General features: G+C 40.5%; 1 protein-coding gene across 1 annotated transcript in view; it reads left to right on the top strand.

Annotated features, from left to right (window-relative positions):
• Ccdc6 (coiled-coil domain containing 6) overlaps positions 1 to 21,590 on the top strand; it is a 272,197-nt gene extending 250,607 nt beyond the window's left edge. Inside the window, exon 9 of the mRNA XM_015504671.2 lies at positions 17,157 to 21,590. Coding sequence (XP_015360157.2) covers positions 17,157 to 17,369 — 213 coding nt within the window. The 3' untranslated portion in view covers positions 17,370 to 21,590. The remainder of the gene's footprint in view (positions 1 to 17,156) is intronic.
• Positions 21,591 to 24,228: the final 2,638 nt, after the last annotated feature.

Raw genomic sequence — 24,228 nt, 5'->3', positions numbered from 1 at the left:
AGGAGAGAGAAACATGTATATGTATAGGTGCCCTTGAATTGATCAGTTTACATTCAGATAAAACAAAAACCAAAAACAAAAAGCAAAAGCAAAACAAAACAACAACAGATTAAAAAAAAAGTTAAAAATCTTGATGAAAAGATATTAAGGTATTGTTTCCACTATGGTGAACAAAATTGTCAGTGAGCATATGTGTTCACTGTCTGTGCCCAACTGATTTTGTTTCTTCTTGAAGGATGAACTGAGTGTGGGAGTATGTGCATGGGCTGTCGAGTTCTTCCATTTTATTGTGTTGCCCACTGAGTTGAAGGTTGTGTTTTAAGACTTCTCAACTTCCCTTCTTGGGAGATTGCTGTGGGTGGGCCAGGCTGTGGGCTAGGTGGCAAAGCCGCTGGCTAGGCTAGGTGGGCCTGGCAGCAAAGTGGCATGTTGGGCAAGCTGGGCTGCAGCTGGGCACTAAAGTGGCTGGCTGTTCCAGGTGGTATAGTGGCTTGTTGAACAGGCCTAGCCAACCTAGGCCAGGTGGGCCAAGCACTAAAGTGGCAAGACTAGTGGGCCGGGTGGGAAAGCCAGTAGCTAGGCCAATCATGCTTGGCTCTGAATTGGTGGGCCAACAGGCTGTGCTGCAGATGGGTGGCATAATGGCTGGTTATGACTGGTGGGCTTAGCTGGCCTGGCCATGTGGAACAGGTCTGGGCAACGGGCCTTGCAGTCTGGTGGTGAAGCTGTGGGCAGGGCCAGGCAGGCCTGGCAGTGAATTTAGCTGCCTGGCATTCTGGGCTATGGACTGGTAGCAGAACTGTGGGCCTAGTAGCTGGATTGGTGGGCCAGGTGGGGGGATGGGGGATCAGGAGACTGGGGGCTGGGTGGACCAGGTGGTGAAGTAGCTGTGTGGGTCAGGTAGATCTACTGTGAAGTGGTGGGCCAGGCAGGCTGGGCTGTGGCTAAGTGGCAAAGAGGCTGGTTATGTCAGGTGGCCCTAGCAGGCCTGGGCCACATGGATCAGGGCCAGACTATGGGCCTTGTGGGCTGGTGGTGAAGTTGTGGGCTGGGCTAGGCTGGGCTAGGCTGGGCACACCTGGCAGCAGAGTGGTGAGCAGGCTGGGCTATGGGCCAGTGGTGGAACTGTGGACCTAGAGGACAAAGCATTAGACTGGGGGCTCGAGGGGCTTGGGTGAGTGTCAGACTGGTGGTGCCAGACCTGGTGGGTGCCTAGGACTCAGTGGGTGCTGGACCAGGTGGGCGCCAGGGACAGGTGGCTGCTGGGGACCCGGCTGGTGCTGAATGCGGAGGGTGGCACACCAGGAGTGTACTGGGACCTGTCAGCTGTGCAAATTGGGAGCAAGTGCCCTCACACTTGTTATAGCTGGCCTTGTTAGCCCACAGGAGCCACAGGACTCACAGGGTTGGGGAGAGCAGGTTCTCTCTATTTTCTCCAGTTTGTGTTCCCCTGGGCAAAATTCTCTGTTTCTGATTTCCATGGGTTTGTTAGGCTCAGTTAAGTTTTGCTAGGCTCAGACATATATATGTGGAACTAGCCGCAAACTCACAGATCTGGGTCTCCAGTTCCAGTTGGCACTGCTGTGCTGCAGTCACAAGATGGCTCCTGCATCGGCTCTCCATGGACGATTGATAAAACTCAGGGCTTTTTTTTTTTTTTTTTTTTTAAGATCTGCTTAATGAGTCAAACAGTCTCTGGTTCTGCTAGGGCAGACTGCCCCTCTAGTCTCAGGATTTTTCACTCTAAGACTCAGGGAGGAGCAGTATTCTTGCTGCTTGAGTTCTGCGTAGCTGAGCTAGGAGAAATGCTGCCTCACTTTAATCTGCCATCTTGGCCCTGCAAAAAAACTTATATATGTTTTTTAAGGCAACAACTGCAGTGAACATTGAACATTCTGTATATATGTTTGAAACCTCTGCAAGAACACCTTAAGCATAGATCCTAGGGGCTTTTCCTGGATCAAACAGAATGTGCATTGGAGATTTTAGTGGTTCTTTGTTTCTTCTGGAGACTCACTGTAAGTTCTAGTCCAGTGATGCATCTGGGATGGTGCATCAAGATCATCTCCAGACTCTACAAAGTATGGTATGTAAGATTCCTATTTCTGCTAGAACAAATCACCCCAATCAAAATAACACAAATTTATTACCTTCTAGCTCTGGAGGCCAGGAGTCTGACATGGGTCACACTGAGCTAATATCGGAGTGTCAGCAGGCTATGTTCCTGTGGGGAGGCTCCAGATGAGACTGAGAGGAGCTTTGGTCTTGCCATTTCCAGCCTCTAGAGGCTGCTACCTTTCTGGGCTCCAGGCCCTTCCCTGCGTGGCATCACTCCCACCTCTGCTTCCTTGTCTCTTTTCCTTTTCACTCTGATTCTCCTGCTTCCCTTTAAGTCTTACTTTTTCATTTTTTAAAAAATTTCTTATTTTGTGGTACTGTACATCAAACTCAGGGGAGCTTTACCACTAAACTACTTCCCCAGTTCTCTCTCTTTTTTAAATTACTTTGAGACCGGGTATTTCTAAGTTGCTCAGGCTGGCCTCAAACCTGCAACCCTCCTGCCTAGGCCTCCTGAGCAAGTGGAATTACAGGTGCACATCACCACACCAGGCCCCTGCCTCCCTTTATCAAGGTTCTTATGGTCATGTTGGGCCTACCCTGATGATCTGGGATAATCTCTCCATCTCAAAATCCTTAATTTAATCACATCTGCAATGTCCCTTTTGTCATGAAAAGTAATGGCATTAATAGGTGTTGGGGATTAGCATGTGGACACAGACCATCATTCTAACACCACAGACTTAAACCAGGGTAGAACATTCAGGACATTCGATTTTTGTGTTAAATACAAGTAATTCTGATGTGTATCCCAAGTTGCTATATACTAAGTATACTCCATGAAAACACATGAGGTTAATAAAAAATTTCTCAGTTATTATTTGTCTGTTTTTGAGTTTTTCTGCGTTGGGTAGACAAATACTTTTGAGCACCTTTCTGAGCTCATTGCAGTGCTGTCAGTTTGCCATTTTCTTCTTATTTTATATACTTGCTTTGTTGTGCTCCAAGGAAACTTCTTTGGAAAAAAAAACTGGGGAGGATTTTTCATCATTACTTTTTTCTCCCTGCTACACGATTTGGTCTCTGAAAAGACTGTAGATACCAGTGCAGGTATCCATAAGTGCTATTCTGATTGTATAAGGACAAAAACAACTGAACCAAAGAAGCAGCAAGTGGCTCTTAGCTGCCTGCAGTTGGTTCTGTTGGTCTTGGGAGGATGAATGATAGCTTTTCCTCACTGTCTGCCTCATCCCCTTAGATTTGATGACTTACGTCTCCTATGAATACAAATGTGGCAATGGCCTCCACCTGGAAGTCCCACTGCATGTGAATGTGATCCTGTCTCTCAATAGTTCTTTGCTCTGATTGAGCATTAGAATCTGCTGGGAACCTTAATCTGGCAGCGGCTGGGCCTCTCATGCTCAGGGATTCCAATTTAATTGGCTCAGATGGGGTCTGGGAATTTGTATTACTTATCCATCAAACTGTAACGGAATGCAAAATGTATAGGTCAGGTTAGGATCCTTTGGGGGCCTCCTCTTTTACGTTTGTCTGAAAATCACCCTCAATTGATGGTATTTTTGACTAAGTTTGGGGAGGTAGCTAAAGATTGGGAGAAAACAAACTGTGGCCCCTAAGGACTAGGGAGAGAAGGAATGCACATGACTCATGTAAGAAAGCCCAGTAGAGGGCACCGAAGGAATGCCATGGTGCCACCCTCTGTGCCTGAGTCCTTGACATCCTAAGGAGTTGGACCTGGGGTCTTGTCTGTGCCTCTGGCATCTGAATGAATTGTGGAATTGTCAGATACTCTTCCATTCCTTCCTGAAAGACCCTGTCTCCAAATAAAAATGAATGAATAAATAAATTAAAAAAAAAAGACCTCGGGATTTAGCACCCACCCTCAGTTAGGTAACGTTCTTATGGGTTTATGTTTCAATATTTCCCTGCTAATACCTCAGATGCTAAAGAATTGACTTTTTTTTTAAAGATATGCTTCCTCTTAAATAAGTGTTTTAGGAGCCTCATGAACCTTCAAATCAGGGGAGGCTTTTCTACTAATGGAAGAGAAAGGTAACTTGCTCTGATAGTCACCCTTGCAGTTCCAGAAACAGTCAGTATGCCCAGAGGCCTAACTAGTACTTAACTGTAGAGCTAAGTGAAAGATTCTGCACACTTTCATATTTGGGAAGAAATAATTAAAATCATTCTTATTAAAAGTGCACTTTGTAACTATTTTCCCAGCATGCCTTCATTTAAAGGGATTTTTGAGACTGGATTAGACAGCAGGGTTTCTGGCTATTGAAAAACAACTGAGGGATTTAGTGTTTAGAGTACACAATAGTGTTTAATATTTAGTATTTTTATTTGAAATTCTAAAATAAGGATACTCGAGAGCTTTTACATATTCTGTAATGATGTGTTTTTGGAAATCATCAAAGAATTGTTCTCAAAAGTTATCTGCTGAAATGCTAGACCTTCGTAGAGTTGCTTAAAACTGAAACAAATTTGATGGGCATTGGGAATCCAAGTAGAGTCAGATGTGGGAGAGAAATTTCCATGCAGCATTTAAGCTCCTCCCTTGTTCTTAAATTTGGGCTGGTCAATAATACGGAGTAGTAACCTATAGGAAACTGTCAGACATGTGCATAGTCACTAAATTTGCAGCTGTTTTTCAAAGGAGAGAAATAGATGGGGATTTTACTTTTTCCTAAGTTCATTGACTAAAACAGGGGAAAAGAAGGAAGCAAGCAGATGGTAGATACTGAGTTTTATATTAAGTTTTTTCTGGTTACTTGGTAACAGCAGAATTGGTCTGAGGTTAACCAGAACTAGGGGGAGGGGTGTTTGCTTTTTATTGGACAGAGCCACAGGATCCTATGAAGAATAACCTCAGAAGGACAGGGGAACTTAGCAGAAGGAGATTCTGGGCTCTCATAAAGATGTAAGTTTCCCATTTCACATCCTGGGAAAGAGACTCTAAACGGCTCAGCCTGGGATATTGTATAGTGTACAATGATAATGTACAGCTGGGAGGCTGGGTATATGGGGCATCTCCCGAGAACCAGGTATTGAGCATTGGCAAGACACCAGCCCAAGGGGTGCTAGCAGTATACAGATTTTCACTAACATCTGGTTGGGCTGTGCGTGAGTCAGGGTAACAGCATTGCACACCACAAATGAGGCCTATTTGAACTATTATTCTAAAACTTTCTTATTAACTGTCAATTTCTGTTTTTATCAAAAGAATGTTCTGTGGTTGTGGCTCAGTGGTAGAGTGCTCACCTAGCACACATCCTCAGTACCTCATAAAAATAAATAAATAAAATACAGATATTGTGTCCATATATAACTAACAAATATTAAAAAAAAAAGAATGTTAACTGTTATTGCAGCATGGTGCTTTTTTACACACTTCCTCTACCAGGGACAATACTTGTGCTAACAAGTGTGACAGGCCCCAGAGGCGACCTGCAGTGTCTGGAGCAGAGAAGCAACCAAGCTGCTACCTGTAGGGCATCCTGTGGCAGAATCCATTATCCCCAACTGGGCTCCCTTCTCTTCAGAGAAGCCACTACCTCCAGACTCAACTACAATTCCATTTCCTCTTCTACTTAAAGCTCCTTAGAATGCAAAGGAATGGGAATGAAGATGCCCACCTCCCAGCACTGCCTTTTGTATGTTTCTCTAATTGTAAATCATTGGTAAACTTTGATATTTGGAATAAACTTTAAATACAGATTTCATTTGTGTGCATGAGAGCATGAAGTACTGTCTGGCAGTAATTCCCCTATCTGCTGCCTAGGAACTGAAGTCTCCTTTTTAAGGTTTGGCTACTGATTGTGTGAAATGTGGTTTAATTGAGAACTCTGGCTTTGCAGATTCAGAGAAAATGGCCCAGTATCTGGAGGAGGAACGTCACATGAGGGAAGAGAACTTGCGGCTGCAGAGGAAGCTGCAGAGGGAAATGGAGAGAAGAGAAGCCCTCTGTCGACAGCTCTCCGAGAGCGAGTCCAGCTTAGAAATGGATGATAAAAGGTGCGTACATGTGCTATGAGTCTGAGAAGAAAAAAAACAGGCCCTAAGAGACCTCTCTTTGCATCCTGTTAGATATGATAACAGTAGATAGCTTAAACACATTTCAAATTAACAGTGATGATGAATGCCACTTTAAACAGAAAATGAAGAAATTTTTTTGTTTTTCATTTTAAGATTATTTGGTGGGGAAGAAATGGAAGCAGAGTTTGCCTTTGCTGTTGACTTAGTCTAATTCTGTGTTAGGGCTGTTTAAAGCCTGGGCATATCTTAACTCCCTTGGAAGGATAAGCAAGCTGTAGGGCAGCCCAAGGAAACAAATGTCTGTTGTGGGTTGAAGGAACCAGCAGGAGACAGGTGCAGGGGGCTGATATCCCAAGGACTTTGCCATAGCACAGTGGATAACTTCTGAGTCTTTTTGCAGCTACCTTTTAAAAATAAAACTAACACATTCCCTTCACCTGCTTGAGACAATATGGTGAACCTCCTCATTATGCCACTATGGATGGGCTCAACTAGGGGAACTGGTTCAGCTATTATCCCTTATCTTGATCTCTCTTTTCTACCTCCTCCTCTGAACTTCAGAGGAAAACGTTCTTAAGATAAATGACAAGTGTAAATTACAAAACAACAACAACTACTACAACAACAACCCTGTTTAATTAGCAGAGAAACCCTGCAGGTAGGGGATTAGCTTTTCTCTTAATCAGATTATTTCTGCAAGGAAATTCCCTGTTCTGGATTAGGGACCTTAGACCACATCTCAGTGTGAGAGGTGAGACAGAGCTTCCTCAGGGGCCCCCTCCAACTCTATTGGGGCAGCCAGTATATGAGAGCAGGGTCTGAGGAATAGCAGTGTTGATGCCAAACATGTCTGAAACCAAGCCATATGAGCACATCAGCACTTCGTGTTACGAAATAGATCCGGGGGCTGCCAAGGATTTTGATCTGTTTGCTGTGGACAGTTTCAAGAAAAATGTAAGATTTTCTATAAGAAAGTATATAAATGAGAAAATAGGCATTTACAAGAAGAGGACAGTAGATTATCCTATTTAAAATATTTGTATGTATCCTCATTTGAAAGAATAAACATTGTTCTTTCTGAAAAGCTTGCATTACAAAACTGTCATCCATAATTCTAAATTTCACTGATCTATTTCTGGCATTTTCCCATTTTTCCCCCCTAAAAATCCACTGAGAATCTTTTGACTGATAATGTCAGCTAGAAAACTAGATGGCTTATTACCTACTTTATTAACCACCTTGAGTCTCAGAGCAGACCGTGAGTTACCTTTCAAAGCATCCTGTAGCCATCCAATTTTGAATAACACATACTGTAGGGACAGTTTCTTCTGACTATGGTGACGATGCTGATTCCAGATGAATATATTTTCCAGAACTAGTATTCATTCCAAAAGATCTGCTTTACCTTTCAAAGGTCAGATTATCCCATCCAATAAGTATAGCTGCCCAATAAGTGCTTCTAGAAATGATCATCTCACATTTGAGAGAAAAAAAATTATGACACTTCAGACCATAATAGGTGGTTTTGGCTGCCTACCTGGATATAGAATACAAAGAGAGGTCCCTCCCAGTGTCACTATGGTGAGCCTCTCTAAAGAGAATAGTAATGGCTATGTAGTTGACGTACTTGTGAAATTAAGGAGCCTGATTTTATTCAAGTCCCATAAGCGTGTTTGGAAGTGGCCACATCAGTTCTTTCTGTGAACTGAGTATCAGGGCTGAGATCTTCCTTGAGATAAGGGTATATAGGCATAAGGCTGAAAGGCTCCCAAAGGATAGTTTATCAGGAAGTCTCTCAAGCAGAAATTTCTCCTCCTCAGCACTCTGTGCTTGGTTCACAAAGTGAAAGCTGATGTTCCTCACAATCACATTTCAGCATTCTGTGGTCTGATGTGACTTTCAAATCCAGGAAAAAGTCAGACTCAGCAAAGTGTGACTGAGCATGACCAGCCAAAGGTGCTTGATACTCATGTCCGCCTGTGGACATTTGGTAAACATGGCTTGCCTTGTAAAGAGGTGACATTCAGTTCATGGATGTATGTCTCTTTAAACTTTAATTTGATATAATAAATCTCAGGGGACTCCTTGATTTGAGTATCAAATATTAATTCAAATATTCCCATTAAAACATGGGTAGTGTCTTTGTAATTCTTGGGACATTGGAAGTAAATTTCCTCATAGCCATGGTGTGCTGGAGAAAAGTCTGTCCTCTCTGTTGTATCACAAAGACTCTGTGACCAGATCACAATCCTGAGCAAAAGCATCCTGAATTCCCTTTGCCAAATATTGGGACAGCGTTTCTTGGGAGTTCATATTATAAATGTCTCCTAGCTACATTATCACTCTGAACATTCCAGATTTTGACATCAGGCTGTGACCTCCAAACACTTTCTCATAGGAGCTCTCTTAAGAACTATTTTAAATGCAGTTAGTTCTGTTCATTTCCCCTTCTTTCCTCTTAGGTATTTTAATGAGATGTCTGCACAAAGATTAAGACCTCGTACTGTGTCCAGCCCAATCCCTTACACACTGCCAAGTTCAAGTAGGTCTATATCACGAGGTGAGTATATGTCTTCAGCTACCTCATTGACTGATTTCCAGAATGTTTAATAGGCAACCCTGGATATGTTCCCTTCTAGCATATAGAAGTCTTATGAACAAAGTCACTGGATTTTCAAAAATAACAAAACAAGTCTCTGTTAAGATTACATCTTTACTTGAAATTTCTAAGCACAAAAGTTGTAGTGCTAGCTGGTATTTTTCTTCAAAATTTTTAACCTTCCTTAAAGAAATTTGAATACAAAATACCTCTTAAAAGAAGACTGTTAAGAAGACTGTCTTTGGCTAAGATGTTAGATCTCAGTGGATGGACAGAATTTCTAGGTAGATTTCCAAGATGCCTTATAACAAATCTTCTATGGGTTCCTTTATCATGTTCCAATTTTTATCTTCAGAATAATAACCATTGTAGTTTTATAGTATCATTTTTATTATTATAATATCATTTTTATTTTTTATATTATAGTATCATTTTTCCCATATTAAACTTGGGTAAGCAGCCATTAGGAGGTTCCCCACCTACAGGTCACAGATCCAGTAAGACAGAAGGCAGGGCACAGCTGTTTCCACAGCCTGTGTTCTGCTTAGCAGGAGCTGCCTCCTAATGTTTCCCATGACTCATGAGTGGGACTGGGCCCCAGTAGGCTGGCCATGCAAGAAGCAGTGGACTTGGGTCTGGCAGGCTGCTTCTGGCTTTGCTCTTGGAAGCCTCTCCTCCAAGGCAGGCTTATTTCATCTGAACCTGAAAGCACCCTCCCCGGGGCATCTGGCTCAGCACCAGCACTGTGTGGGGCTTTTGGGCCAGGAGGACAAGTAACTGAGTCCAGAAAGAGAGGAAGAGAAAGGAGAGGAGGGGACAGGAGGCAGGTGGAGGAGGGGGAGGAAAGACAGGTAGCAGCTAAGGAATTGCAGCTTGTGACTGAAATGATGAGACCATTGTTCTTGTGGTTGTTGATAAACATGTTTTAAAAGAACTAGAGGAAAAGTGTATGGAGTCCGGGAGAGGGATGGAGGAGGAGTTTCACAGTGGAATCCAGTGAGGTGACTGCTTTCAAGTGGAGCAGTGTAAAGGTTTTGTACAAACACCTTTCATGTAGGGCAACAGCGTTTCATGTGTTCTGTTATGATAATTAAAGTGAAGGACCCCTCCTCTTAAGGTTGATAGGATAGAAAATGTGCTGTAATTCCATTGGCCATCAATAAGAGCATGAGAAAGGAATGACTTGGTTTTACGATTTTGGGGGATCCAGCCCAGCACTGTCTGCTGTGACTTTTTTTTTTTAAGTGGAGAAAATCAAAAGATGAAATATGTGACACATAGAGTGGCAGCTTGTGTCTATTTGGGGCCAGTATGTTGTCTGACTTCAAGCAAGGTAAAGAGGGACTGATCACAGACCGAAAGGACTTTACCCCGTGGATAATGGCATGGTCATTGTCCCTTGTTCTTGCCAAGAGGATGTTCCTGAATCTGTTTCTCTTCTCTCCAGTGGCTTAAGTCTTCTCTTCCTATTTGTCTCACAGTTTTCTCAAAATAGCTCTTGGCTTCATTACCACAGTAAAGGTCTTTTTCTGCTTACTGATTTATTGACGTAGAAAGAAGACATGAATCAGGCAGAGGCAAGATGGAGGGTTACTTTGCAGTTGATGGCAATGCTGATTCATACTAAGTATAATTTAATATCATGTGGGATATTAAATTAAACTTTAGAGACATTTAATTTCCAATTGATTAAAAAGAATATTTCAGTCGCTGAAAAAAGAAAAAAAAGTCAAAACTTGATTCAGGATATTACTTCTATTATAACATTTTCTGCAGGAAAATCTTATTCCATTTGGATAATTTTGACTTCTTCTGCTTTTGTCCCTGTAGTGGGAACTATTAAAGTGTAAGCCTAGCTTGGCTAGATGAGCTATTTGATTTTCCCTTAAACTATGGAATAAATAATAACTACTGTTTTTTTTCTTTCAGATAACCTAAATGAGAATATTTTTATATTAAGTTATATCCTAAAAGTAGATTTTTATCTCCTATTTGGCTGTAGATTTAAATCATCCTAATCTGGTAATATCATGGTGCTATAATAGCATATAAGCAAAACAGGAATATTACAATAATTTTTCATTTTGTTTTGTTTTCTGGAAGAATTTTTGGTTCTCAGTGATATTCTTAAGAATATCTCAACACTTTCTTAGTAGAAGTCTGTATACTTTTCATTTCCACTTTAAACATTGTGGCTTTTCTTCTTCCCTCCATGTTTGTGGCCGACATTCGAAAGCTTGCATTTTCACCAGGTTTTTAAAGTAGTTTGCATCCTCTTTTACAATTGGTTTGAAAAACACCAATCTAATAACTTCTGAAACGTCCTCGTATAGCTTTATATGTTTACATATATGAAATGAATTACTTTTTTTTTAAAGAGAGAGACAGAGAGAGAGAGAATTTTTTTTTTAATATTTATTTTTTAGTTTTCGGCAGACACAACATCTTTGTTTGTATGTGGTGCTGAGGATCGAACCTGGGCCACACGCATGCCAGGCGAGCGCACTACTGCTTGAGCCACATCCCCAGCCCTGAATTACTTTTCAACAATTATTTTTCAAGTTCTTCCATATTTTATGGTGCCTAAGAAAAGGATATTATTCCTAATTAGCATATTTTGATGCATTTAAATCAGAGGTAGATAGTAATGAGGTCTAAAAATAACTCTGCTTCCCTAATAATGAGCATAACCAGGTCCCAGATTTTGATTTCTAATTCCATTCTTCAATGAAAAGAACATGGGCTGTTTAAGTAATGAATGTTTCCACGTCTGGGACACCTGATAGTACAATAGGGTAAGGAAGTGCTCAAAAAAAATAAAATGAGGGTTTTTTTTTTTTTTTTTTTTTTCTGGTGAATACAGGAGCTCTCAAACACCAGAACTAGAACAATTTGAGCAATGGAAGAGATGGGTGCAGCATAATGATGTTTCTGTCAGTGATGGACTGCATATAATAGAGTATTGCCAAGTGACATTATATCTGACTTAGTTTGTGTATGCACCCTCTATGATGCTCACAAAATAATGAAGTCACCTAGGGATGCATTTCTCAGAAGGCACCCTCCTCATTAAGCTATTCCTGACTATATTCTATTTAGTGAGCCAGTTTTTGCAGTTTGCAATTTCAACCTAGGGTTTTTGGTTTTGTTTTGGATTTTATATTTTATTCTATTCCTGGGCAAGAGGGTGAGATGTTTAATCATTAGCATTTAAGGGAAAACAAAAATTAGTAAGACATGGCCTCTAAGAGACAACAGGGCGTATAAGTCACAGCAGGACCTGGGGAAGTAGGTAAAACATACATATGATAAAAACTCATTTTACCCTTATGATAGTTTTGTAGCATAGTCCCACTTGCCAGCTGATGAATTTAAAGCATAATGGGATTAAGTGACTGTCCACTTTTGTTCAGTGCCAAGTGACACAGTTGGGATCCAGGGTAATCTTTCAGTTTGGCTTTAAAGTCTGGGCTTTTTGCCTCTTCATAGGATGAGGGAGGTGCTTGGGAAAGAACACTGGGGGAAGGAAGAGTCAGGAAAAACAAAGACAATCTCAGGCAGTGGGTACAGGATGTATAGACAGGTCTGAAGGAGGGGTGATGAGATCTCTCTGCTTCTCATCTTGATGCTCTGGGCAACAGCTCCCCTTAACTTTGGAGATTTTCAGTATTCAGGATTAAACCAAGAGGACCTTACCACTGACCTACATCAGAGTTCTTTTTATTTTGAGACAGGGTCTCATAAAATTGCCAAGGCTAGGCTTGAACTTGCAGTTCTCCTGAGTGATTGTGATTATAAGTGTGTGTCACTGCACCCAGCTGAAATTCTTATTTGTTTGGTTTGGGGTTAGTCAAGCAAGATTTTTATACCCACATTGGGAACACTGACCTAGAGCATCAGAAAGTAGTTTGGAGCCAAATGCAGAAGTCTTTTATAGCAGCCAGAGAACGGATTTTTTTTTTTTTTGTAGGTAGGTAATAGTTTTTGAATATTCTTGTTTACTGGCTTAATATAAGAGTTATTATACTCATAATAAGAGTTATTATACTCATAATAACTCTTCAGAAAAGTTAGCCTCATAATACTAGAAAATGGGCTAGATTTTTAGATTTTTTATTTTTTTAATTTTAAATGAATCTCTTGAGCTCTTTTTGGGGATAAGGATCCACTTTCATAGAGTTTCTCTTAAATTTAACACTTTCATAAGAAGTAGAATCCAAGTTTTATTCACTAAACCTATTTAAGACAATCTCTTCTTCCCTCTCCCAGCTGAACAATGCCCTTGTGATACCAGTAGGCATTATCATATTAAGTGACTGCTTAGCTCCAAAAGACTGGTAGCTTTACCTCAGACCTCCACTTTGCTAGGAATAAAAAATTCACAATTGGAAATGGAAATAGGTCAAACAGAAAGCATCAGTAATTAATAATTAAACCAAGAAACACAGCAAGCCCTTGACATTAGGTGTTGAGGGCACAGCAAAGTCCGGTGTGGGACAACTGAGGGAAGAGCCTTGGTGGCTGAATGTCTATTGTAGAAGCAAAAAGAGTACAACAAGCATCCTTAGCAGCTTCTCCCTTTCATGTCATTCAGAAAAGCAAAGTAGAATTCCCTTGGCTTGGCATCTAATGGAGGATCACAGGCACAAAACCATTCATAGTGAGTTCCTATCCACACTCCCCCAACGGCTCCATTGTTTCCATTTTTACTTATTCATTCATATGGAACCTTCCCTGTGGTAGTTTTCCTGCTAGATTCTGGGAACTCCAAAATGTAAAGACAGTTGGATTTGAATGAATAATAGTAAGTGATGGCCCAAACCAGTGGACCCTTCAGCCCTAACTCTCCAGAGATCAGGGCTTCCTAGGCTGCAAATAGGTGAAAACCTCTTTTGGAACTTTTTCAAAATATAGTGGTCTGGATAGGGGGTGTTACTCAGTGGTGCCTTGGGCATGAGGCCCTGGAGTCAATTCCCATTCTCACATGCATGTTAAAATGCAGCTATGTGGACCTCTGTTCAATGGTAAAGGAAAGTCTGGACTTGTGTACTTTTAAAGCACTTTGGAGAAGATCCTGAGGTCCTAGATGAAGAGTATGCAAAATATTCCTGTGGACTGTTTTTCCTTAAATGTCACTTTCTTTCAGGAAACATTGAGATATAAAGAGCTTTTTTGTTCCCTGCATTGAATATTTTCAGGTTATAAAGTTTTCAGTAGTTCTGTTTGCTGTTATGCCTACAACACACCAGACACAAAGTAATTTGGTCTGCTTATTTTGGGGGTATCTTTTGACATTTCCCCTTTTCTCACATTTGATTTTTACCTCTTAGCTCTTTCCCCCCTCCCCGACACACACACTTAATTCTTGTGTCTTCTTATATCTTCCTATTCCTTCCCTTCACCTCAGTTGAACTCCTGACAGGGCTCAACATTTTTTTTTCTTTTCTTTTTGGTATGGGAAATTGAACACAGGGGCATATAACCACTGAGCCACATCCCCAACCCCCTTTGTTTTTTATTTTGAGACAGGGTCTCAATAAGTTCCTCAGGCTGAACTTGAACTGGAGATCCTCCTGCCTCATCCTCCCAAGTTGCTGAAATTACAGGCATGTGCCACTGTGTCTGGTTCAGCATTTTTTATTGTGATAGAAATACTTCAGATGAAAACAGTTCCCTTGAATTTTTAAGCATACAATACAGTATTGTAACTGTAGGCACAATGTTGTATAGCAACTCTCTAGAGCTTATTCATCTTGCTTAACAGAAAATTTATGCCTGTTGAACAGTAATTCTACCTTTTCTCCTCTTCCTTTCCAGTTGCTGGCAACCAACTTTCTGTCTCTGTGTCTGACTGTTTTAGATTCCACATACATGTAGAACCATTTAGTATCTATCTGTCTTTCTGTGACTGTTATTTCACTTAACATAGTGTGTTCCAGGTTCATTTATGTTGTCACATATAGTAGGATCTCCTTCTTTTGAAAGGAATAATATTGTATGTGTCTACCACATTTTTTCTTATGAACTCATCCACGGATGGACAGTTAAGTTGTTTCCATATCTAGGCTGTTGAGAATGATGCTATGTGGAACACAGGGGTACAAATATCTCTCTGAGATCCTGATTTCCTTTCTTGTGGATGATCACCCACAGGTAGAATTCCTGGTATCTATATCTAGGGTAGTTTTATTTTCATTTGGTGGAACAGGGCAGCTCCATACCTTTTTTTTTTTTTGTAGTGGCTGCTACATTTTAAATTCCCACCAACAGTATAAGGGTTCCAACTTCTCCATATCCTTGCCAAGATTTAAAATAATAGCCATCCTGACAGGTATGAAATGATACCTCATTGTAGTTTCGATTTATATTTCCCTGATGATTGGTGACATTGAACATCTTTTCACATACTTATCAACCATCTGTATCTATGAAGAAATGCCTATTTAAGCCTGCTGTTTCTTCTTATTAGTTTTAAAAATTTTGGTGATGATGATGCTAGGGATCAAACCCAAGGTTTCTCATATGATAGAAAAGTGCTATAACATTATGCAACCCCCAGTTCCCTTTGTAATTCAGTTATTTGTGTTTGCTTTTTTCCTAAGTCATATAATTTCCTTATATATTTCAGATATTAATCCCTTATCAGATATGTGGTTGGTGGACATTATCTCCCATTCTGAGGTTGCCCTTTCTGTTGATTATTTTTTTTCTAGAACTTTCATAGTTTCTGGTCTTAAGGTCTTTAATCCACTTGAGTTGATTTTTATTATAAGGGTCCAATTGTATTCTTTCACATGTGGCTATCCAGTTTTCCCAACATCTTTTCTTGAAGAGACTGTCCCATGTATGTTCTTGGCATGCTTGTCATAGATCAGTTGATGGCTTGTGTGTGCATTTCTTTCTGGGCTTTCTGTTCTATTCCAGGGCTTGCCTTTTTATATTCCTCATTACCCAGCATGCTGTTCAGTAAGCCCACTGCTCTTCTCATTTGTTTTTATTTTCAGTTAACTGTCTGCATTTAAAAACCTACACGGTTGAAAATACTAAATAATTAGCCAAGGGTGGTGGTGCATGCCTGTAATCCCTGTGATTCAGGAGGCTGAGGCAGGAGGATTGCTAGTTCAAAACCAGCCTTAGCAACTCAGTGAGACCTTCTTTCTAATAAAATATAAAAGAAAATGTTTGGGGATGTGGCTTTGTGGTTAAGCATCCCTGGGTTCAATCCCTGGTACCGTGCAAGAAAAAAAAAAAAAGAATTACTGTTGATTGCCATAATGTTAGAAAATATTTATTATCTACACCTTCATGGTTTACTAACCCTTGATAGTCTGCCTGAAGTTAATCTTGTTTCTAGTTTTACCAAGAAATTTCTCTCCTAGAATTAGAGGAAGCTTAAGTGCATCTGATTCTAACTCCATTAAGGAAAGTATTTTTTTTTTTCCTATACACTTGGCTATATAGTTTTCTAACAGAGCAGTCAAAAAGGTAGAGCTAATAGGATCGGTATGGTGGTGAACATCTATAATTCCAGACACTTGGGAGGCTGAAGCAGGAGATTTGCAAGTTCAAGGCCAGCTTTGGCAACTTAGTGAGACCCTGTCTCAAAAAAAGAATGGGGAAGCTGCATATGGTACATGCCTATAAACCCAGCAACTCAGGAGGCTGAGGCAGGAGGATTGTGAGTTCAAACCCAGTCTCAGCACTTAGCAAGGCCCTAATCAACTCAGTGAGACCCTGTCTCTAATAAAATATAAAATAGGGCTAGAGATGTGGTTCAGTGGTTAAGTGCTCCTAGGTTTAATTGCCAGTACCAAAAAGAAAAAAAAAAAAATAAGGATGGGGAGGGCGCGGGCTTTGGGTGTAACCAGTGGTAAGGTGTTTGCCTGGCTAGCATGCATGAGGCCCTAGTTTGATCCCCAGAACCACTCAAAAAGAGAGGTAGAAAGAGGGGGAGAAAGAAGGGGGGGGGGAGAGAGAGAGACTCTGTTCTCTATTAAATCATTTAAGGCATTTGTGAAGCTCTTTCAAATTCAGTTTGATGGACTTTGTGCAAAAGGGGACTGTTTTGTTGAGCTGTGACCTTCAGGATGTGGAAAAGTTGTTTGAGAGGGGTGATAGAAGAAATTGAGGACATACAACTAACAATAAAGATTTAAGATATGACAGCTGTTTTAAAATGTTACAGCTGTGTCATTGATGGGGCCACATCCAGTAGTGTGGTCAATGCCAGTTTTATAGCAATATTGCCTAGCTTTTCCACAGGTGTAGGTGTAAGCACTGCTTAAGCTTTCCTGCCTCCCCAGGAACCAGTGGGGATATAGAAGGAGACCACTGGTTCCTGGTGTCTGCAGCTCAGTGCTCCAGGAGTCTCTGATTCTGGTGATGCTGTGTTGGTACTTGCTGGCACCCCAGGCTGACCTGCTTCCTGTCCTCTCCACAGAGGCCTTCACCACGGAGAAGCAACAGTCCTGACAAATTCAAAGGGCCCACACCGCCTCTGTCTCCCAACACACAGACCCCAGTCCAGCCGCCTCCGCCGCCGCCTCCGCCTCCGCCTCCACCTCCGCCACCCATGCAGCCCGCGATCCCCTCGGCAGGCACCTTGCAGCCTGCCCCTTCGCAACATTCGGTGCACCCCTCCTCCCAGCCTTAATGCATGTGCTTAGTCTGAATTTCAAGTTGGGACTCGTCCATTGGAGCCGTCTACTCCAACGCCAAAGGCTTCCTTCCCTGGCATATTTGGATCTGACTTATTTGCACTGAGGTTATCTAGGCTTCACTATTCATTGTGTTGTAAACGTTCGTTGGAAATGCAGCCAGTGTTGTGGGTCTACAACACTACCAGACGACTTTACATCCGCGTTTTACTTGAATCTATATGTATGTCCATTCCCTGGCTGGAACATTGGCTATTTGGTATTTGGTAATACAGCAGCAGTGTGCAATTTTTGCTTGGCCCCAGATCTTCATTTCCATTTTATTTTACAGGCCAGCTTTGGCAACTTAGTGGGACCCTGGCTTCTGTAAAATAAAAAGGATATATATTTTGTATTTTTTTCCATGAATTTGCAGAAAATTACTGAACTGTTATTACCCGTTGTCCAATTATTATTGTGTTTACCAAATCAACCAAGAATGTAGCACTACAGTTCACACCTTTGAAAATCTGACTTTCAGTGTAGAGTGGAAAGTTAGAAGAATCAGTGCCCAAGACACACACTGTTTAAGTAGAGCTTTCTACAGGTACACTTTTTGTAGGTTATTTCTAATGTAATTCGACTTCCATGTCTTTTAAAATGGACTAAGGAAGGAATCACATGATTATATCTTCTCCACAAATGTAGGATGGATAATTCTTGCATTTTAAGATGTGATTCTTCCCTTTATCCTTAATGCTAATCTACCTAAACTGGCTCCTCTAACATGAGTCTAACATGAGTGTCAGTGGGTGGTTTCAGTGGCTGATTAGAATATGCTCTTTGATTCCTACTGTGGAGGACAAGGTGATTGTAACCCAATCAGTGTGATTTCCCCTCCCATTCTTTATTTGTGTTCTCCTGAGATAGAATTTGAACAATTACTTTAAAGGTAGAAAATACTATTAAAAAATACTGACATTAGAGGACTATCTTGGTATAATGGGCACAAAATACCATATTGCTTGGCAGAAAAAAAAAAAAAAAGATGTGTAGAGGAAAGTGGTACGTTAGCACTGAGGACTGCTTATTTTGCCCAGTATAAGCAAGTACGGTGTACAAAGACATATATTCTGAATACATTATTTCTATTCATTTAGCACAAATAAACCATTTGGTTTTACTTTGATGTGAAACATGGAGTCACTCTTAATGTTTGCTCCATCTTTCTTTTCTTTTTATTTTTCAACAATTATGATTTGTACTTTGGTAGTAAAGTACTTTTTACCAACTGTGTTTGCATATTTATATATGCTGTGGATAAAAATAGCTTACTAGATAATATGTATCATGAGAATGTGTATCTGTTAGATATAATCAGAGAACTGAATATTAATTTATCAGGAATTTTTAAGAGTTCATGTTTTGTAGTGCAACCAATATGGAAATCAATATCTAGGTGCCTCAAAAAACTAGGCATGGAACCACCATATGACCAAGTTATACGACTCCTCATTATTTATACTGAAGAACTAAAGGCATTTTATGACTGTGATACATACATACCCTTGTTTAAAGCAGCACAATTCAAAAGAACTAAACTATGAAGTCAACCTAGGTGTCCATCAGCAGATGAGTGGATAAAGAAAATGTGGTATACATACACAATGGAGTGTTATTCAGTCACAAAGAAACATGAAATTATGTCATTTGCAGGAAAATGGATGGAACTTGAGCTTATTTCACTTAAACTTGGGTGGTTAAGGACTGTACGTTTTCTCTCATATGTGGAAGCTATAAATAAAAAGGAAAAGAAAAGTAAGGGGTTCAGGGATATTATGAAAATAAAAGGGAGATCTGCAGAGGAAAGGGACCAAGGAGTGGGGAGTGGGGTGGGGAGTGATGGGGTGTGATATTGGCCAAATTACATTGTTATATTTTGTGCATGTATGAACATGTAACAAAAAATCCTATCATTATGTATGACTAGAATATACCAATAAAACTATATGGAAAGAAAAAAAAGAGTTCATGTTTTGTGACATCTGTCATGCCTAACTCATTATTGAACACACTCCTAAAAATAAGAACCATTATGTTGTTGATATTTAATATTATACAGTAGAAACTTCCATTTTCCCTTTGAAGGTATTTTTAAGAGTTAATAGGCCAGGAGTGGTGGTGCACATCTGTAATCCAAGTGACTCAGGAAACTAAGGCAAGAGGATAGCAAGTTCAAAGCCAGACTCGGCAACTGAACAAAGCTCTAAGCAACACAGCCAGACCCTGTCTCAAAATAGAAATAAAAAGGGGCTAGAGTTATGGCTCAGTGGTTAAATGCCCCTGGTTTCAATCCCTGATTACCCACCCCTCCCAAAAAAGAGTTAACAGAATGAAAAAAGTGTTATTAGACAATAGTGTTTGACTAGCACTTTAAGTATTGAAGAATAAAAGCAACAAAATTATTTTTTTCTCCTCTTCCTTCTTCTACCCCCAAACTGAGAACATCATCCCCAATTATTAGAAAGAAATAATCGATCTATAATAATTTAATTTATAATGACTATATAATATACATTATTATAGTGAATTTCTCAAATATGGGAGAAAGTTTGGCATTTATTATTGAGGCATTATGTTTTTAATATGACCAGACTGGGCCATGTCAAACTGGAAGGTAGAAGCCCCCTCACCTGTGGGAAATGGACTTACCTAGGCTGGGCACTTCACAGGGGGCTGAATGTGCTTCTGGCTATTTTGTTGCCCACTCAGATATGCTAATCTGCTTTTGGTCCCTGCCGGTGGAGGGAGCAACAGCAGCTTCAGTAGCTTTATTTCCTGTCTTGCTGACAGAGACCCTTGGCTACCACTGTGCTGCTAATAGAATAAGTACTCTGTTGCCGGATTACCATGCCTTTTCTACAAAACCAAATTAACCTACCTAATACCTGACAACTCTGGGCTCTGAAACAGAATTCTTGGAATTTGGCAGATGGTGGAAATGTTTAAGATTGAGTTTCACTTACTCATTTGATTGGAAGGAGTTTTCAGTTCTGAGCTCCTGAGATTCTGAGTAGCAACTATGGAATGAATGTGACCAGAATGTGGCTTTGACACCATTTGCTGCTGTGCCTTATGATTGGCTTCTAACTGATTCAACCAGAAATAACCTATAAAGTGAATTGTTAACTGTTCAATTGTAGGGGAAAAAAATGTGCATCACCCTTTGTTAGTTAGATATGAACTCTCCTTGCACAGAGCCTTGCTTTCCCACAAGGCAAGGAAAAAACGTAGTTACTTTGAGAGCTTAGTATTTATCAGTACAAAAGAAATATTTCTTTGTTACTTGATCTTCTGTTTAGTTCTTGTTTCATAGGTAACCTACACTGAAAACTTTGTAGTCATGACTACTTAAGAAATACATAATAAAACAAATTTTTATTTCCAAATTATTAAAGAGCCAGCCATTGACGCTGCTACATGCATTCCTTGCTCAAGAGCCATTGTGAGAGAGATTAAGGGGTTTTAGGGTTTTTGATTTTTAGTTTCACTTTTTTCTCCTCTCCCTTTTTTCTCTGTGTGTGTTTGATAAAACATGTTAGCATAAAGTTTTGGGGTGCATTTTTCAGAAGTCTCAGCAGTTGAGATTAACTGCTACGCCTAGATTGCCTCTTGGTAGGCACTTGAAGGAACCTGTGCTCAGGATAGCACGGTGCTGTGTGCAGGAGTGCGTGTGTGCATTCATGCCTTAACTCAGCTACTGCTTAAGTTTACTATTTGACTTAGTCTGCACTGTCATCTAGATTGTTCCGTACATCTCAGTCTGAACTTCATCCTGGCAAAAACAAAGTTGAAAACACAACATGTTAAGAATAATACATTCCTCTGAAAAAGAATGTGGTCAGATTGACCTTGAATTATTTTGGGTCTTTATTTAGAACTTAGCTTTAAAAAACAAAAGTGGACTGTCAAAAGGGAAGAGGTCAACAGGGGAAAGAGGAGAGCCAGCTGGCATGCCTTTTCCCTCTCCATATCCATGCACATACCATGATGCTTGAGGCGGCTTGTCTACAATTTGATTACATTGGGATTCTGGTAATAGTGGCAATCTTGACTTCCTGGACGGAGTTTAGAAAGATGTAAGACTTCCAGTTAATGTCTTATTTACTTTATGTTTATTAGTCTTTGATACGTGTGTTGAATCAGAAACCTAAATAAAGATAATCTTTTAAAATGTACCTCTCAAGCCTCAAGACTTATCCTTTTTTTTCTGTTCTTTAGGTTGGAAAATAAACATTATTTTACTATTGCTTCTGGCAGATATCCAACTTAGATTCTAAATTCTAAATGCTGCCTTGGAAAGTAAACTTAGGGAAGATAGGCTGAAAGGGACTGGTATGGTTTAGTTAAAGTGCTGGCTACCTGCACCTGTTGAGTTTTGAAAATTCATTGAGCTGTGCACTTAGGATTTGTGTGCTGTTCTGTGCTATATTTCTTTAAAACAGTAAATGTAGGAGATTATGAAATGGAAAGGACAGCCAACTCTCAAAATGTTACATATAAACAGACATATATAGTCACATGCCATGCAATGTTTCAGTCAATGAGGAATTGCCTATGCAATAGTGGTCTCTCAAGACTACAGTAGAGCTGAAAAATTCCCATTGCCTAGTGACATTGCAGCTCTCATTTGTCACGCTGTGCATTACTCATGTGTATGTGGTGATACTGGTGTAAACAAACCTGTGCTACTAGTCATACACAGTTGTAGCACATATGAGAATGAACAGTGCACAATACATTATAAATGACCACTACTGCATTAGGTATTTATCATTTTTTAAGAAAATGAATTACTTGCAAAAGCATACAATGAAATAATATGTCACGTTACATGGGTAGCAGCCTCATGCACCTTGTGTTTAGTGTCTCTGTATTGCATTAGGAGGCCACACGCAGTGATAGTGTGTAAGTACACTCTCTGGTGTTCCCACAATAACATTGCCTATCAGTGAACTTCTCAGAATGTCATCCCTGTCATTTAGTGACATACGACTGCATACACTCAGGCTTTGGACATTACAAGGCTTTGGATTATTATTAGTGAGCTTATTCCTAAAAGTTGAAATCCCATCATATGGTTTTCTCTTCCTACTTTGCAGAAAGTTTGGTTAAGAATCTATTCTGGGGAGATTCATGATGAAAGATTAGAAGTAGCCTGCATTTCTAGTTGCTCCAGGGCTCAGGATTCAAGGAGCAGGAGTACTGCTTCTCAGTGAAGTAGGTGAAAGAAGAATTTCACAAAATTCAGTGTTGGACCGTCAGAGAATCTTATAGTCTCAGAAATTCAGGTGCAATGAACAAAGAAGAAAGAGTACATTGGATCCAAGCCGGTTGTGGCAGCAGCAGTGGTACTGGATCACTACAGAGGGGTGGGAAAACACAGAGAAGTGTGATGAACAGGTTTGATACAGAAAAACCTGTACATCAGAACAGCCTGAACTTAGCTGATCCAGAGGCTGCACTGTGCACTGGTGTATGGAAAGTACTCTGTTTCTCAACTGGTCATGTAGAGCTGAGGCAGGAGCCATCTGAAGGTGGTTTCACTGTGGCTGCTGCCACGAGAGCTGGAAGGTCATAGCAAACACTGCCACACTGTCCTCATGAGCACCTACCACATAACCTAGGATGTACCTAGCAGAATATGAGTGAAACAGGCACGGAAAATATTTTAACCAGGGGGATTCAAATTGGAAAAAGTGAAGGGTAGCCCAATTTGCTTCTCCCTTTGAGTCTGGCAGCTCAAGTGACCAGCTGAAGGAGTTCAGGAATCCAACAGGCAGGTATGAATACACGCAGGGACTAAGCCCAGGAAAGCTGTGTTCGAGGGCAGCAGAGTGGGTGGAAAATTGACTCCTCTGCCTGTTGTGAGCCTGCTATGTCATTAACATAGACAAAACACATTTGTGTCTTTCCATGATGTCAAGATTTATTGAATAATGATAAATTCACAGGTTACACCACTTTATCAGTGGTATTTTACTGAATACTTCTGAGTCGCTTGGTAGTCATAAACTGGGAAAACACAAAATTTTTTATTCCAGTCTTAATTTATAATATATAAATACTCAAGTCCCATGTACTTTACAGAATGATATATAAATAACTCACAGAATTGTCCAAGCAGAAGGTCCAAACGAACAGAAGGACAGATGGCAGTTTCAGTTTCAGAGTGTCAGTTTGAAGTGTGTCAGCTTGGAGTGGGCAGTGTGTGGTCATCACAGGCAAAGAAACTGTACTTGGCTGAAGCCCAATAGAGACAGAAGATTGGTGGTTCATTGTAGTGGCATTTTTTTCTGGACAAGACTTGTGATGAGTGAGCAGGTAACAGGGTCAAGGTATTACTGTGTTCAGTCTTAGAGGGCTGAAGTGAGGGGTTCTCATTTGGTGGGGTTGATAAGTTCTCATGTCTAGTGTTCCTGATATGATTGGGGATGTCCATATATCCAGGCATTCCTTGAATTAGTTTGATAAGTTGGCACATGTAAGTTTTTAAAAAAATCAATTTCTGCCTTATAGTGGTGCCAGGCAGATGTTTACTTGCACAAACAGTGTGTGGAGTTATTTCACCTTGGTACTTGTGCTCAAAATGGAATAGTTCATGGCAAATTACTATTTCACAAAATGAAGTAGCTCAGGTTTAGATATGCCTGATAACAGCTGTTCTATATATCAAAGAGTAGTTTAGAGCAGGTCACAGCCTGCTGTCCACACAGCCCTATGAGAAGGATTCTTGGGAGGCTCCTGAGATCCAGACTCCCAGTAGACTCGCATCTGTAGGCCCTAGGGGTGCCTATTCTCTCTCAAGAAGACACT

Source organism: Marmota marmota, unplaced genomic scaffold (genome assembly GCF_001458135.2).
Source record: "Marmota marmota marmota unplaced genomic scaffold, marMar, whole genome shotgun sequence".
NCBI lineage: Eukaryota > Metazoa > Chordata > Mammalia > Rodentia > Sciuridae > Marmota > Marmota marmota.
The sequence above is the reverse complement of the archived record's forward strand: the minus strand, read 5'-3'. Positions and strand labels throughout refer to the sequence as shown.